Source organism: Calliphora vicina, chromosome 1, assembly GCF_958450345.1.
Source record: "Calliphora vicina chromosome 1, idCalVici1.1, whole genome shotgun sequence".
Classification (NCBI taxonomy): Eukaryota; Metazoa; Arthropoda; class Insecta; order Diptera; family Calliphoridae; genus Calliphora; species Calliphora vicina.
Window position 1 is genome coordinate 20,981,140 of NC_088780.1, and position 13,108 is coordinate 20,994,247.

The 13,108-nt window shown below is 33.3% G+C and overlaps 4 protein-coding genes across 6 annotated transcripts; 2 read left to right on the plus strand and 2 right to left on the minus strand.

Annotated features, from left to right (window-relative positions):
* Nucleotides 1-152: 152 nt before the first annotated feature.
* Nucleotides 153-1,058, plus strand: LOC135961756 (18S rRNA aminocarboxypropyltransferase). The gene has a single exon (XM_065513364.1). The coding sequence runs from the start codon at nt 168-170 to the stop codon at nt 990-992; it is 825 nt and encodes a 274-aa protein (XP_065369436.1). The 5' UTR covers nt 153-167; the 3' UTR covers nt 993-1,058.
* A 304-nt stretch (nt 1,059-1,362) lies between these two features.
* Nucleotides 1,363-4,965, minus strand: MRG15 (MORF-related gene 15). The gene is made up of 4 exons (XM_065513238.1): nt 4,754-4,965; nt 4,535-4,652; nt 4,344-4,456; nt 1,363-2,803 (listed from the first exon to the last, which is right to left on the minus strand). Exons 1-4 carry the CDS (start codon nt 4,779-4,781, stop codon nt 1,743-1,745), a joined length of 1,320 nt encoding a protein of 439 aa, XP_065369310.1. The 5' UTR covers nt 4,782-4,965; the 3' UTR covers nt 1,363-1,742.
* Nucleotides 4,966-5,092: 127 nt separating this feature from the next.
* LOC135948812 (cytochrome c oxidase assembly protein COX16 homolog, mitochondrial) lies at nt 5,093-5,753 on the minus strand. The gene is made up of 2 exons (XM_065498264.1): nt 5,555-5,753; nt 5,093-5,493 (listed from the first exon to the last, which is right to left on the minus strand). The coding sequence occupies exons 1-2, from the start codon at nt 5,680-5,682 to the stop codon at nt 5,310-5,312; spliced, it is 312 nt and encodes a 103-aa protein (XP_065354336.1). The 5' UTR covers nt 5,683-5,753; the 3' UTR covers nt 5,093-5,309.
* A 1,105-nt stretch (nt 5,754-6,858) lies between these two features.
* Cp190 (centrosome-associated zinc finger protein CP190) lies at nt 6,859-13,108 on the plus strand. Of its 3 annotated transcripts, none has more exons than XM_065514505.1 (4): nt 6,859-6,917; nt 7,505-8,018; nt 8,115-10,553; nt 11,097-13,108. In XM_065514505.1, exons 2-4 carry the CDS (start codon nt 7,614-7,616, stop codon nt 12,333-12,335), a joined length of 4,083 nt encoding a protein of 1,360 aa, XP_065370577.1. In that variant the 5' UTR covers nt 6,859-6,917; nt 7,505-7,613; the 3' UTR covers nt 12,336-13,108. The 3 variants fall into 3 exon arrangements, with proteins under 3 accessions (XP_065370577.1, XP_065370411.1, XP_065370495.1); XM_065514339.1 differs by having other exon boundaries at nt 6,862-7,029; XM_065514423.1 differs by having other exon boundaries at nt 6,862-7,029; nt 7,510-8,018.

The following is a 13,108-nucleotide window of genomic DNA, read 5'->3' on the forward strand; positions in this document are numbered from 1 at the left end:
ACCTTAACACTGGGATTATATCTGGCATGAATACCGTATTAATTTTTTCCCATATTCATATTTTTAAATCTGGCAACTTTTTTATTACCACAAACCAGATGTTCCGTTGAAACACGAGTCGTCATTATTTTGTAAACAATTCCTAATTTTTGTAAACTTAAACAAAAATGAGTTCCCGTAATCGTGGAAAAGGCAAACGTGGTGGAGGAGGAGGTGGTGGTCCTTATCGTAATGTAAAGTCGAATCGTAACTGCGAACGATCATTTGCACAAAGAGAATGTGAATTGGCTTCCGATTCTGAGGACAGTTCTGGCTCTGATAGCTCATCGTCCACCGAAATTGAAAGTCATGGCAAGCCACCAAATTTTCCCATTGCCATGTGGGACCTAAATCACTGTGATCCTAAAAAGTGTTCAGGACGCAAGTTATCAAGACTGGGACTTATAGAAAATTTGCGTTTGGGTCAGAAATTTGCTGGTCTAGTATTAACGCCTGTCGGCGTTAGCTGTGTGAGTCCAGTGGATAAAGAAATTGTAGCCAACTCAGGTGTGGCCGTAGTGGATTGTTCTTGGGCTAAATTAAATGAAACACCCTTTTCGAGAATGCGTAGTCCTCATCCAAGGCTGTTACCTTTTTTGGTGGCTGCAAATCCTATCAACTATGGCAAGCCTTGTAAACTAAGTTGTGTGGAGGCAATTGCTGCTACCTTATTTATATGCGGTTTTCGTGAAGAAGCTAAATGGTATATGGGCAAATTTTCCTGGGGTCATTCATTTTTGGAACTCAATGAGACATTGTTGGAGAGGTATGCGGATTGTAAGTCTAGTGAGGAAATATTGAAAGTTCAAAATACCTATCTGGAAGAAGAACAAGGTGCCAGAAACAAACCTAAGGATTACAGTGAGTTTTATCCAACTAGCAGCAGTAGTGAGGAAGAGGAGGAAAATGATGAGGAAGAAACTAAGGATACTACTACGGATAAAACTAAATAGGGATTTATTTAAAGTTGACAATAATTAGTGTTAGTATTTTAAAAATTCATATAAATGAAACTAAAATTTTTTTTTTTTATACTTAAACTTTGTTAGTAATTAATTTTTGTTCTCAATAAAAGCAAATAAAACTAAATGAAAAAAACCAATTCTTGGAAATCACAATGGGATCAGTTTTGAATGGACCCAACTGAGCTGCTTGACGAGTGGCTTTCCATAACCTTGTTTAAGAAAATTTGCAAAAATATGTAAATTCCTTTATTGTTTTACAAGCAGCTGGTATGGTAAGTTGATGTCCGGAAATAACACTTGGTAAAAATGGTTTATTTCCCCTAAACTTAGTTCTTTAATATGTTCACCAGAAAAACTATTTTTTAAATGAATACATACTACAATGTTTATTACCATTTACAGATTTGAAAATGTTGTTTCAATAAAAAACTACGTTTACTGATATTGTTTAAAATGTTCTACAATAAGAAAATAAACTTATGAGCAATAAATTGTATTTTTTTTATATAAATCTAATAATTGATAGCTAAATTTTATTATGAGAAAATTATTTTTAATTGCTAAAATTCAAAAAAGAAATAAAAAAACAAGCCAACATCCTTCATTCTTTTTAAAAGAGAAAATCTTAAAATAAAACTCAAAATAATGAAAACACGAGAAAAAAAATAAGATATATAATTATAGTAAAGCGTTTAAACAATAAAAAACGTCTGTGAATTAATGAAGAACAAATTAAAATCATTGAGTATGACGATGATATTCCGGTGTGACATTAACAAAACTGGACATGCTAAAGAATGTAGCACTATTTTTTACCATAAATTTAAGAAAATCATGTAAATGCGCCAACAGCATTTGCATGGATTTCTCGTCTAAGGCTGAGTAGCCCAACATTGAACCCAGTTTAACAAATAAACGGAGCAAATGAAAAGAGCCATACAGTTTCGACAAGGGAGTATCTGGATACTGTTGTAAAATCTCGGCATATTGTGGACGTTCAAACTTATACAGAAGTTGTGAGCCCAACATGACATTAAAATATTCTATAACGCCATTTAATACATCTGATATAGCCAACTCTTTGCATGCATTCGAAGATTTGGCCGACTTTTTCAAGTTTATATACTGATCAACTATATCTTGTACGGTTATCTTAGCGGGTATATCTAAAAGTTTGTGCTGACGAGTTATAGCATCCCAATCATCGGCTAAACATTGTTTCAGTTCATCGGGTATTTTAATTTTTACCTCTATTTTAGCCAAAAAGGTTTCCTCGCTTTCCACACAAGAATCTAAGCGACTGATAGAAGATGGTGTCGATGCAGCTGAAGCAGGATTTGTCGCACCTACTGTTACTGTGGGTGTTGAAGTAACATCAGCTGGTGCGGTGGAGGTGGTGGTGGTACTACTTGTGGTAGTAGTGGTGATGGTGGTGCTGCTACTTGTGGTAGAAGATTTTGCATCTGTTGATGTAGCTACTGTTTTGTCGGGATTAGTCGATGTCGAAGTACCTCTTTTCTTTTTAGTGGCCGGTTCATCTTTATCGTCTTTTGTTGCATCCTCTTTTGCGACGGCGGTATCTTTTTTTGTTTCTATGGCTATGGGCGTGGCATTCTGTTTAGAACGATTTCCTCTACCACCTGTAGCTGTCGTACCGCCTGTACTTGTGTTAGCACTTGTTGAAGTATTTAATTCTTTTGAAGGCGTTGAAGCTCTTGACTCACTACCACCACTACTAACCGCTCCACTTTCTTTGGGAGCAACTGCCATTGTTTCACCCTTTTTCCCCTTAGGTGTACCTAAAAGTTGTATGCGGTTATTGAAATTGTTTTATTGTTTGGTCTCTCTAGAATGTTTTCCGATGAATATGTGATTTTTCGATTATTATAGTCTGCTTTTCGTGATAAAATGTATATCTGGTTGAAATTATTGTATAAACTGGTTATATCACGATACTTTTTACTTTTAAATATTATGCATTATTTAATTAATAAAAATAACTTTCAAGATTTTTACATTTGTAAACCTTTCTAAATATACATATCGAGGGACTATATTCAAAACCCTTGTTAATTATTTTTTCTACAATATATATTTAAGGCATTATTTTTGCATTATTGGCAATTTTGTTAACGATATTTATTTTATAAAAATAAAATTTCTAGAGGGTTTTGCATTGTAAGAAATGCATTTAAAATTTGGTTTATTTTAGGACCTCTTTTAAGCTTTCCAGAATTCAAATTATTGTTAAGAATTATATTCCTTTAAATATTCTGAATTCTTTCATTTATTTGAAGATTTTTAAATTGGACCAGAATATAAGAGTTTCAGGTCAATATGTGGTTTAATTCGAACAGGAAGTTAAACGTAATCTTTATCAAACATTATTTTATACTTTACGCACCCACTTGGAAGATGTAAATCTATAAATATTTGCACCTATTCTGAGGCAAATAATTATAAAAACAAAAAGTTGAACGATGTCTCGAATTAAAAGTATTTAGTCAGATTCATCATGAGAATTTCGAAATTAGTAAGAACAAATATTTCGTAAGTTTTCGTATAGCCAGCATTGAACCATATGTCTCTTTGTCAACACTATTTCCCTATTGACAATTGCACTAGTTAGAATGTCGACAACTTTCCTTTAAACGTCATGGGATGATTTAGAGACAACAGTTCTATGTATTTCTATTGGCATTCCGTACAGGGACTTTTGTTCATTTTTTCTATTTTCCAGAGCTTTGTGAAGCTTCATGCTCAAAGATCGAGAAAGTTTAATAGTTCAATCTTAACAAAGTAAATTTTATTATTTTCTATCATGTAGCAGTGGGTGTCCTGGTATAACGATTAAAATATAAATTCATATTTCGGCTAAACTAAGGGAGAACTGCCAAAAAAGATTACCCTTACAATAAAAAAGCTAACAAAATATTAAAAATGCACTGAGCTTTATTTATACCAGTTTTTCAATAGGAATCTTTGGCAAGTTCAAGCCTAATTAAAACAATTCTAAATTTTTGCTACTAAAATTCATCGCCTGCTGATATTTACCTTACAAAATCTATAACAAGCTCAAAATATCTATTGCTAGTTGATTTTATTTATACTTATTTACTAAATATCTATCATTAGCTCACTGTTCCTAAATAAATCCTTCGCTAGCTCTCGATTATCTTAAGAATTCTGTCGATAGCTCATGTTTTGGCAAAATCTTTTGTTGGCTCAAAGTATAAATTCCTAATCTTTTAGAAGAAACATAAATAAATATGGCTACTATCTATCTAGCTAACAGCTGTAATTGTCCAGTGCTACAAATAATGAACATCAATCTCTTACCTTTCTTATTTTTCTCTTTTTTGGCATCATGTTCCTTTTGTAATTCCTTTTGTCGTTGCAAATTAGTATCGTTGTACTTTAAAACACGATGTTCCGGTACCCATTCATCCCAACTACAAATTTAAAATCACACACAAGTGAGTAACATATTTCTAACGTAATTAGTTGTAGTGCCAACAGAAAATACTCACTTTTTATTCCAGCCGGCATAGTGGACAAAATATTTTAGTTGTTTATCTTTTGTAGTGGTACTTTTCAATGCTTTGGCTTCATAGATTAATGGCCCATGGAAACATAATACTTTTTCGCCTGTAAAAATCAATTGCAAGGTATAATTGTTTATATTTTTTCTTATTGGTGGCCAAATATTGTGGACAAACGCTTCAACAAATAATGGCGCACTTTCTTACCTTCGGCGAATTTATATTTAGGTTGCATTTCCGGTGTCGACGTTATTTTGGCGGCTTTATTTAGTTTGGGATGCAAAAAATAAATTCCTTTAATTAATTTGTATAATTATTTTATACAATTTTGTAAATAAACACAAAATTTTTCTTTGGATTTTGTGTTATTTTTGTATAGTAGTAGTTGTTGTTTTCGTTAAACACAGCTGTGCAACTTCGTTAAATTATTTGACGAAGTTGTCCTAAGTTGCCATATTGTTAACAATATACTGAAAATGGGTATTTTTAATCCATAAATAAATGTGATTAATTTCTTACTAAATTTGTTTAATTTGAAATAAAATATTTATTTTTTATGCAAATTTTGTCGAAATTATGTTTTATTTAATAAAATTATTTACAATATTAATTTTTTATAAGGTTAACATTAAGACCAACGAAATTATATCAGTTCATTTGCTTGCTAGTTTTTACTATGTACTTATTTATACTAGCATTTTAAACAAAATATTATAAATATTTAACTTGCAATTGGACGAACAGACTATATTTAAACTTATGATTACTTGGTATTGAAATTTTCCTCCCATGGTCTGGGTCCTCTTTTATTTTCCCAATCATCCAAATTTAGTGTCTTAACTTTTTCATACACCTTATCTATGGTCACCTCTTCGCGTTTTTTCATCGCAATTCCAAATTCTTCCAATTCTTCAGGTGTTACCGTTTGTTGTTTAGAAAATTGATATCTGTGGTCGAAGAGAGAAACATAAACATTTGCTATATATTGAATGAAATTGTTAAACTAACCTGATTTTTGTGAATTCTTGTAGACCAAATGAACCTCCAACCATTAGAATTAAAAAGGGTATTCCATATTTAAAGGATTTGTTACGTTTTAATTTATTAAACTTTTGTAAAAACGACATTTTTTCCATATTTTTTTGTGGTGTTGTGTTTACATAAACCTTGACATACAGCTGTTGATTGCGTTGCCGGACTAGAAGCTATTTTTCGTTAAAATTGTTAAAGTTGCCAGATGTTTTGAATTCCAAAATCCGTATCTGGCTCTCCATAGTTTCAGAAAAGTGACCAAAATGAATGAAAGACAATGGACAGATTAACGATTAGATTCGACTGGGAATGCACGAAGGGATCATTTTTACTTTTTATTTTAATTATTATATATATTGTAATACATATTTTGTTAATTATTATTTGCTTTTTAACCAAGTCGTTATTAATTTTACTAATAATTGTGTGGAATTGGTCAATAAGGATTCCACATTACAAATTAAATGTTTACTTTTCTATACTTCATAGAAAAAGAGCTGTTGTTATTAGTTTAAATAATGTCGACTAATCGACCATATACATTTTTTAATTCCCTTTATCATATTTTAATGTAAAAACAATAATACCCAAAACATTTATTTTTTAAAATTTCAATAATTTTCATTCGTAAGATATGAATTATGCATTATATGAGACTATCTTATATATGTATATTGATTTTTTTTTGTATATGTGATTTTCGTAAGTGAAGCTTGTTGGGAGTTATGACCAAAATTTAGTTTCTTATAGAACTGCTAAAATAAGACAATGAACTCAAAAGCAATATTTCTATTATCAGTGTAAAAATGTATTAATTAATTAAAAAATATTTTTATTTACGTTTTACTTAAAAATATGTTTGATATTTTTTAATTATTAAGCCTACATAAACTTAGATCTCAACTTGAAATAAAAAAAAAAAAGTTATGTACTTCTAATTTGTTTTTACTAATTACATAAAATTTATCATAGACTACAACCATTTACAAGAATACCTCGATTACTAGTTAATTTTAAAATTAATGCAACGCTGTAGAGAAAAGAACGCAGATTTTTAAAACACTCCGTATATATTTTCGGTATTTCTTCAGAATTCCAACTAAATACAACCCTGCTTTGGGCATCACTATTTTCCGTTAAATTTTCTAAGCACTTACGAGCACTTTTTAGTTTTACGTCATGTCAGTTCGCTTAACAACACTGTTTGCCTTTTATTGTATACACACACCAATGCCAGTATTCGTCAAGTCGCCATTTTGCTTTAGTACGAAAATGTGGCATCATTGATTGAAAAATAACCAACGCTGAATTATTTTTCCAACAAACTGGCGAAAAAAGTGTAAGAAAAAATATTGTGCAAAGAATAAAAAGAGCTGTTAAATTTTGAAAATTGTCCAAATATTATTTAAAAACTCACATAAATATAAACAGCATTCAAGAATTTCTATAAGGTATGAGAAATGTGTGTGGAAAAATTGAAAGAATTAACAAAATTATCGTAAATAGAAAGCCATCGGTCGGCCAATAGTCGTCACAAGCAAAAGAGACAAGTAAAAATGCAAATGACAAAACAGAAAAAATATAGAAGCCTTTAGTTAAAGTTTTTTTTTCTAATAATTTATAGAAAAATTATTAGAGTGTAAACAAATTAAAGGATAATTAAAGCAAACGTGTAAATAATTTATAATTTTTGCATTACGAGACGCTGCTGGCTGTAAAAAGAAAGGTACAGCATCGTTTGGGTTTGTGTGTTTAAGGGGGTCTTGACGAATGTTTGGGTTGTGTACTTTTTTTTTCCTACTGTGTTATTATATTAATATTGAGACTGATTTTCGGATTAGATTAAATTTATTGATTAAAATCAATTATAACAATAATATAAGTTAAAAAATAACTATTCTTTACTTCTTTTATTTTTTCTACTAGTACAGTCTATTACAAAAGAGGGAGAAAGGAACAAAAAAAAAATTAAAACAATCTTATCAAATTTGCACAACACAATTTTCCGCCACTGTTTGCTGACATTTGCTGCATCATGGGCGAAATAAAATCTGTAAAAGTTGATAACTGGGGAGTATTCTTCCTGCAGAAACTACAGAATTTTTTCAACAAAACCGATTACTGTGACTTGACATTGCAATTCCGTGACAATTCCCAATTAAAAGTACATCGTTTGGTTTTGAGTGCTTGCACGGATTATTTCAATGTTTTGGAACAAACCTGCGAAGTGGTGGATGATGCCATCATTATGCCCAATGGCTTACAGGCCGATGTTGTGGTGCCTATTGTTAATTTCATGTATACCGGCACTCTGGAATTTGAGCTGAAAATGTATAATCGTCTGTTGCGCACGGCCAAAGATATGAACATGACTGTACTATTGAAATTATTGGAAGCTCATCGACGAACAATGGAAATGCATCCACAGAAGACAGCTGGTGTAAGTTTTAAAACAACATTACATATTTTTACATAAATCTTAACCCAAATATCTTAGTTGAGTGAATAATTGTGTTATTTTTGTTTAATATTCTAGCCTGCCAGCCCTAAACCACGACGCAAAGCAACAGCTCAAACGGCTGCCGCCAATGTACCCACTAATGCTGCTGGACGTTCTTTGATACAATCAAATCAAGTTAAACGGTTAGTAGTTGGGTCAAATGTTAATGCACCACAGCAACGCAATGTTTCAACTGGCAATACATTAACACGTATACCTACAACTGGACAATTGCCCGTTAGGCAAATTGGCTCCACTACTTTCACTCGCATTAAGGTAGAAAATGAACAGCAGGAAACACTACTCAAACAGTTGCCTCAGCAACAACAGCCTACATCACCCTTCGAACAACTAAGAAAGGGCTACAACAATAACAAACGTCCGGCTGTATCGACATTTGTTTCACCCCCAGCCAAAAAACCAAATTTGGAAGATGTCAAAGAATTTGCTGAACAACAACGTATGCGCAAGCAAATTGCGGCCGAATATGGCGATGACGATTACGATGCCAGCAATATAATGGATGATGACACCATACACAATGACGACGACGATGATGAGATGATGACAGCCGCTGGACAGGCAACACAAACACCGGCCACCTCAGCTTCTGCTGGCGTCCAGACGATGACTTCACAAAACCAACAACAACAGCAATCGGAAGATCCACCTGGCACCACAACAATTATCGTGAAACATGAAGGCCCCGACAAACCACCCACCATAGTGGTTAAGGACAATGGCAATTCAAAAATGAATCATGCTAAAATCATTTCAGAAGTCTTAAGACAATATCCGCATTTAGTCAAGACTAATAAAAATATAAAATTAAAAATAATGCCCAATGCGGGGGGACAGGCACAAAAGATTATAGTGAAAAAGGAGCCCATGGAAGCGGAAAAATCAATGCAACCACCGCCCACTAAGTTGCCAACAGGTCAAAAAATTGCCGATAGTCAGCATCAGCAGCCAGCGAAATCATTAGCTGCCAGTATAGTTGCCAATAGACCAAAAACTCTGCAGCAGCAACAAGCGGAAATATCTTCAAGCGGTAAACCAACACAATCTGGCATAAGTAAAACATCAGCTGCTAGTTCAAATACTACCGCTGGAACGCAACAAGCGCAAAAACGTCGCATTGATAGTAAAACAATGCACGCTCTTATAGCTTTAGGTGCTGAGAATACCACTGGGCCCTGGCTATGTCTGCGTTGTGGCCGCAATGGTCATCCCATTAGTATACCTTCGTATCGAGGCTTCCGTCGTCATTTAATTAATACTCACAAGGAATCCATAGATCCCGCTCTGTGTGAACATTGTGGTTGGCGTTCGGCCGGCAAGCGTGAACTCCATTTCCACATGCGATTGGAACATAAAGTTAAAACCAATCTATACATATTCCCCGAATGTCAATTATGCCAACAAATGTGCATTGATAGTGACGGACTAAATCAGCATTTGATCGACAGTCATCCGGATGAAAATAAACAACAATGTATTTATTGCAATAAGATCTTTCCCGAGGAAATACAGCTGTACACACACATGAAAACGTTCCACAAGAAGCAGGCCTTGGAAGATGGTATAATTGATTATTCGGATGATGAAAATCCAGCTCAAGCTACACTAACTCTACCACCAGCTGATTACGAACAAGACATGGAACTAGAACACAAACGGCAATTGCAGCAGTTACAGCAGCAACAAGAGAAGAAAATAAATATTCTCTCCGATATAAGTTTACCCATTGCTAGTTCGATTATTAAGACCGACTCCTTTGTGCAACAACACGAATCGACCACTTCTGCTGCCTCTGAAGAATATTTGCAAGATCAGGAACACGAGCAAGAACACACTGAAACCAAGTTTGTAGCGGCCGATGGCAGTGAAGTAATTTTAACAGCAGAACAGCGTAAAGAAATCTTATCGCAGTTGAATCAAGAACACGAAGGTTCGGGCGTGGTAATGGTGGTAAATGAAAATCCACAACAACCACAATATGGTGAGACACAATCGGAACAAGGTGCCATTAGTCATGACGAAACTTCACAAGCCACCACAGCCACTAATGAAGAACGTGCTGATGAGGAAGAGGAGGAAGAAGAAGAGGAACATGAACAGGTGGCTGAGGAAGAAGATGATCAACATGACGATAATCAAATATATAACGAAATGAAAGCAATGCATGCAAACTTAGAAGATGATTCCACAAGTCAAACCGAGGCGGCCGCTGAAGCAGAAGAAGCTTCCCTGCACGAGGAAGAACCCGAGCAGGAACATGATCATGAGGATGAGGAAGCAGAGCCGGAACACGAGCAACGGGCCGAACATTTGGATGAAAGCAAGGAATCGGTTGATAATCTAGAGTGGGCGCAAAATTTGCTATCCGAACATGATTTGGCTGATGATGCGTTATCATCATCGCAAACTGCAAACGAGCAAACCGAAAGCAATAAGCCAGAGGTAAAAGAAGAGGTAAGTGATCAAATATTTAAATACCCTTCAGCAAAGTATACTTTAAGATTGAAAACAATTTTTGGTTAAACAATCAACAAATTTTTTAAAAATTAGCATATGTGGACCGATTTTCTCGATTTAGAATTGCAACAGAACCAGGTCTATATGCAATATATTGGTGTATCTATCAATCATGTTTGTAAATTATTAGGAGCTAAGTAATGGTGATTTCAACGGACATATGGGGTCATGGGGTTGTACCAAATTCACTATCTATAACGATCCAGAATATAATACTTTATATGGTCGAAAAATAAACAAATGTGGAAATTACAAATGGAAAGACAAATTTATATATTGATAAATCAATAGTCGGATAATAGCCCTGGTTGGGAAGCTATTAAAAATCGAGAAAATTGGACCTCAAATGGCTGAGATATAAATAAAAATTTTATTTTCACCAACATTTTTTTTAGCCGCGACTACCTCGGTTTTTTTTACCTAGTTTCACCAAAATTTATTTCACATTAATAATTGATAAATTTTTTTTAATAATTTTAGGAAATAAAGGATGATGACAACAAGTCGCAAGATGAAATAAGTAAAAAACTTAAGGAACTTACTGGGGATTGGTCCGATGATGATGACGAGGATATGCCTGAAGAAGAGCCGCTACCCGAATTATCACCAATTAAGGAAATGACTAAAGAACAACCAGAACAAACAGCCGTAACAGATGTTGAAATGGCAGAAGCAGAAGAAAAAGAAGCAGTAACGGAGACGCTAGCTAAAGAACAGCAAGAAAACGCAGAACTCGAAGATCATGCTGAATTATTGGCTTCATTACAACAAAGCACAGACAGAGATGAATTAAATGAACATAAAGAAATTACTAGTGCAGTAACACATGCAGCAATAGATGATAGCGAAAATATTGATGAAGATGATATTGATATGGCTTTAAAAAGTCTACACAAAGAAGACATAGAAGAGGAAGATATCAAAACTGTGGTGGAAACAGTTGAAGAAAAGCACGAGAATATTGTAGACGAGAAAAAAGATGAGGAGAAGCCAATTGAGTCTGCAGAGGAAGTAGTAGAAAAATTAGCTGATGATGTAACAGAAGAGTTAGCTAAAAAAGATGATGAAGTTAAAGAGGACGAAGTTAAAGAGGGTGAAGTTAAAGAGGATGAAGTTAAAGAGGATGAAGTTACCCCTGAGGTTGAACAGGAAATAAAACATGAAGAAACTGAAAAAGAGGATAAACCGGAAGAAAAACTAGTGAAAGAATTAGAAACACTCGAAGAACCCGAAGCATCATCATCTGCTATGGTGGTGGATGATGAAACCAAAAAAGATTTAATAGAAAGTCTTTTAAGTGAACAAGCTGAAACTATGGAGGATACTGCTATTGAAACGCCCACTACAACTGCAGCGGATAAAGTAGAGAAAGAAGTGGATAAAGTGGTAGGTGATACAAGTGATACAACAGCTGAAACAAACACTGAAGCAGAAGATTTAGTGGAAAATATACCCTCATTGCAAGATGAATTTTTAAATATTTCAACTGAAGAAACTTCAATCGATAATAACGCCACGACTGCCGTCTCCAGATCTACTACTAGTACTTCTGCCACAGAAGCCGTAACCACAACAGAGGTGGCCGAGGCCTCTTCAACTACTGCTAAAGAGGAAAACACTATAACTTCAGAGGAACGTGTTAAAAGTCTTATTAGTGAATGGGGTGACGACGATGAAGATGAGGACGATAACGATACAGATTTAAAAGCAAATCTATGAATTTTAGATTTATTTACTTTGTAAGTAAATTTTCATATAATACACCAACACACACAGACAACAAAAACACATTAGATTTCTAATCAAAAATCATTTAGAAGAAACACAAAATCAATCGTTTTTCTCTTTTGAATATTTTTTTTTAGTTTTAAAATCCTAATTTTAATTTTAAACCTCCTTACATAGATTTGTGTGTATTACCTTAAATGCATATATCTGAATAAGATATATACTATTAGTTGTTCTATTTATATTTTCTTAACTTTTCTCTCTGAATATTTAAAATTGAAAATATATTTTTAAAATTGTTTGTTTTTATTTACATACACTTACATTTACGTACATTCATAAATACATAAATATATGCAATAATTATAAATATGTAGTTAAGCAAGAATTTTTCCAAATGAATTAAAAATTTACACAATTAAAACTGAACTAATTATAACAAAAGATTAAATCTTTGTCAAAAATATTTCTCGAAAATAATGAAGTTTTTTTTCCTTAGAGTTTTCATAATTGAACAAATAAAACAAACACTTGCCTTTGGTTTCAGATTTAAGAAAGATAAAAAAAATATAATAAAACATAACATATTCAAAAGAGACCATATAACATTTGTTTAGCTTAGCAATTACCTACATAATAAACAAACATACATATTAATTAATAACATATACACGTATTTATAGTTTGAAGAAATGAGATAAATTAGAAACATCTTTTGTAGGCAATAAGATGATATAAAATGAAAAAGTATCAAGAAAACAAAA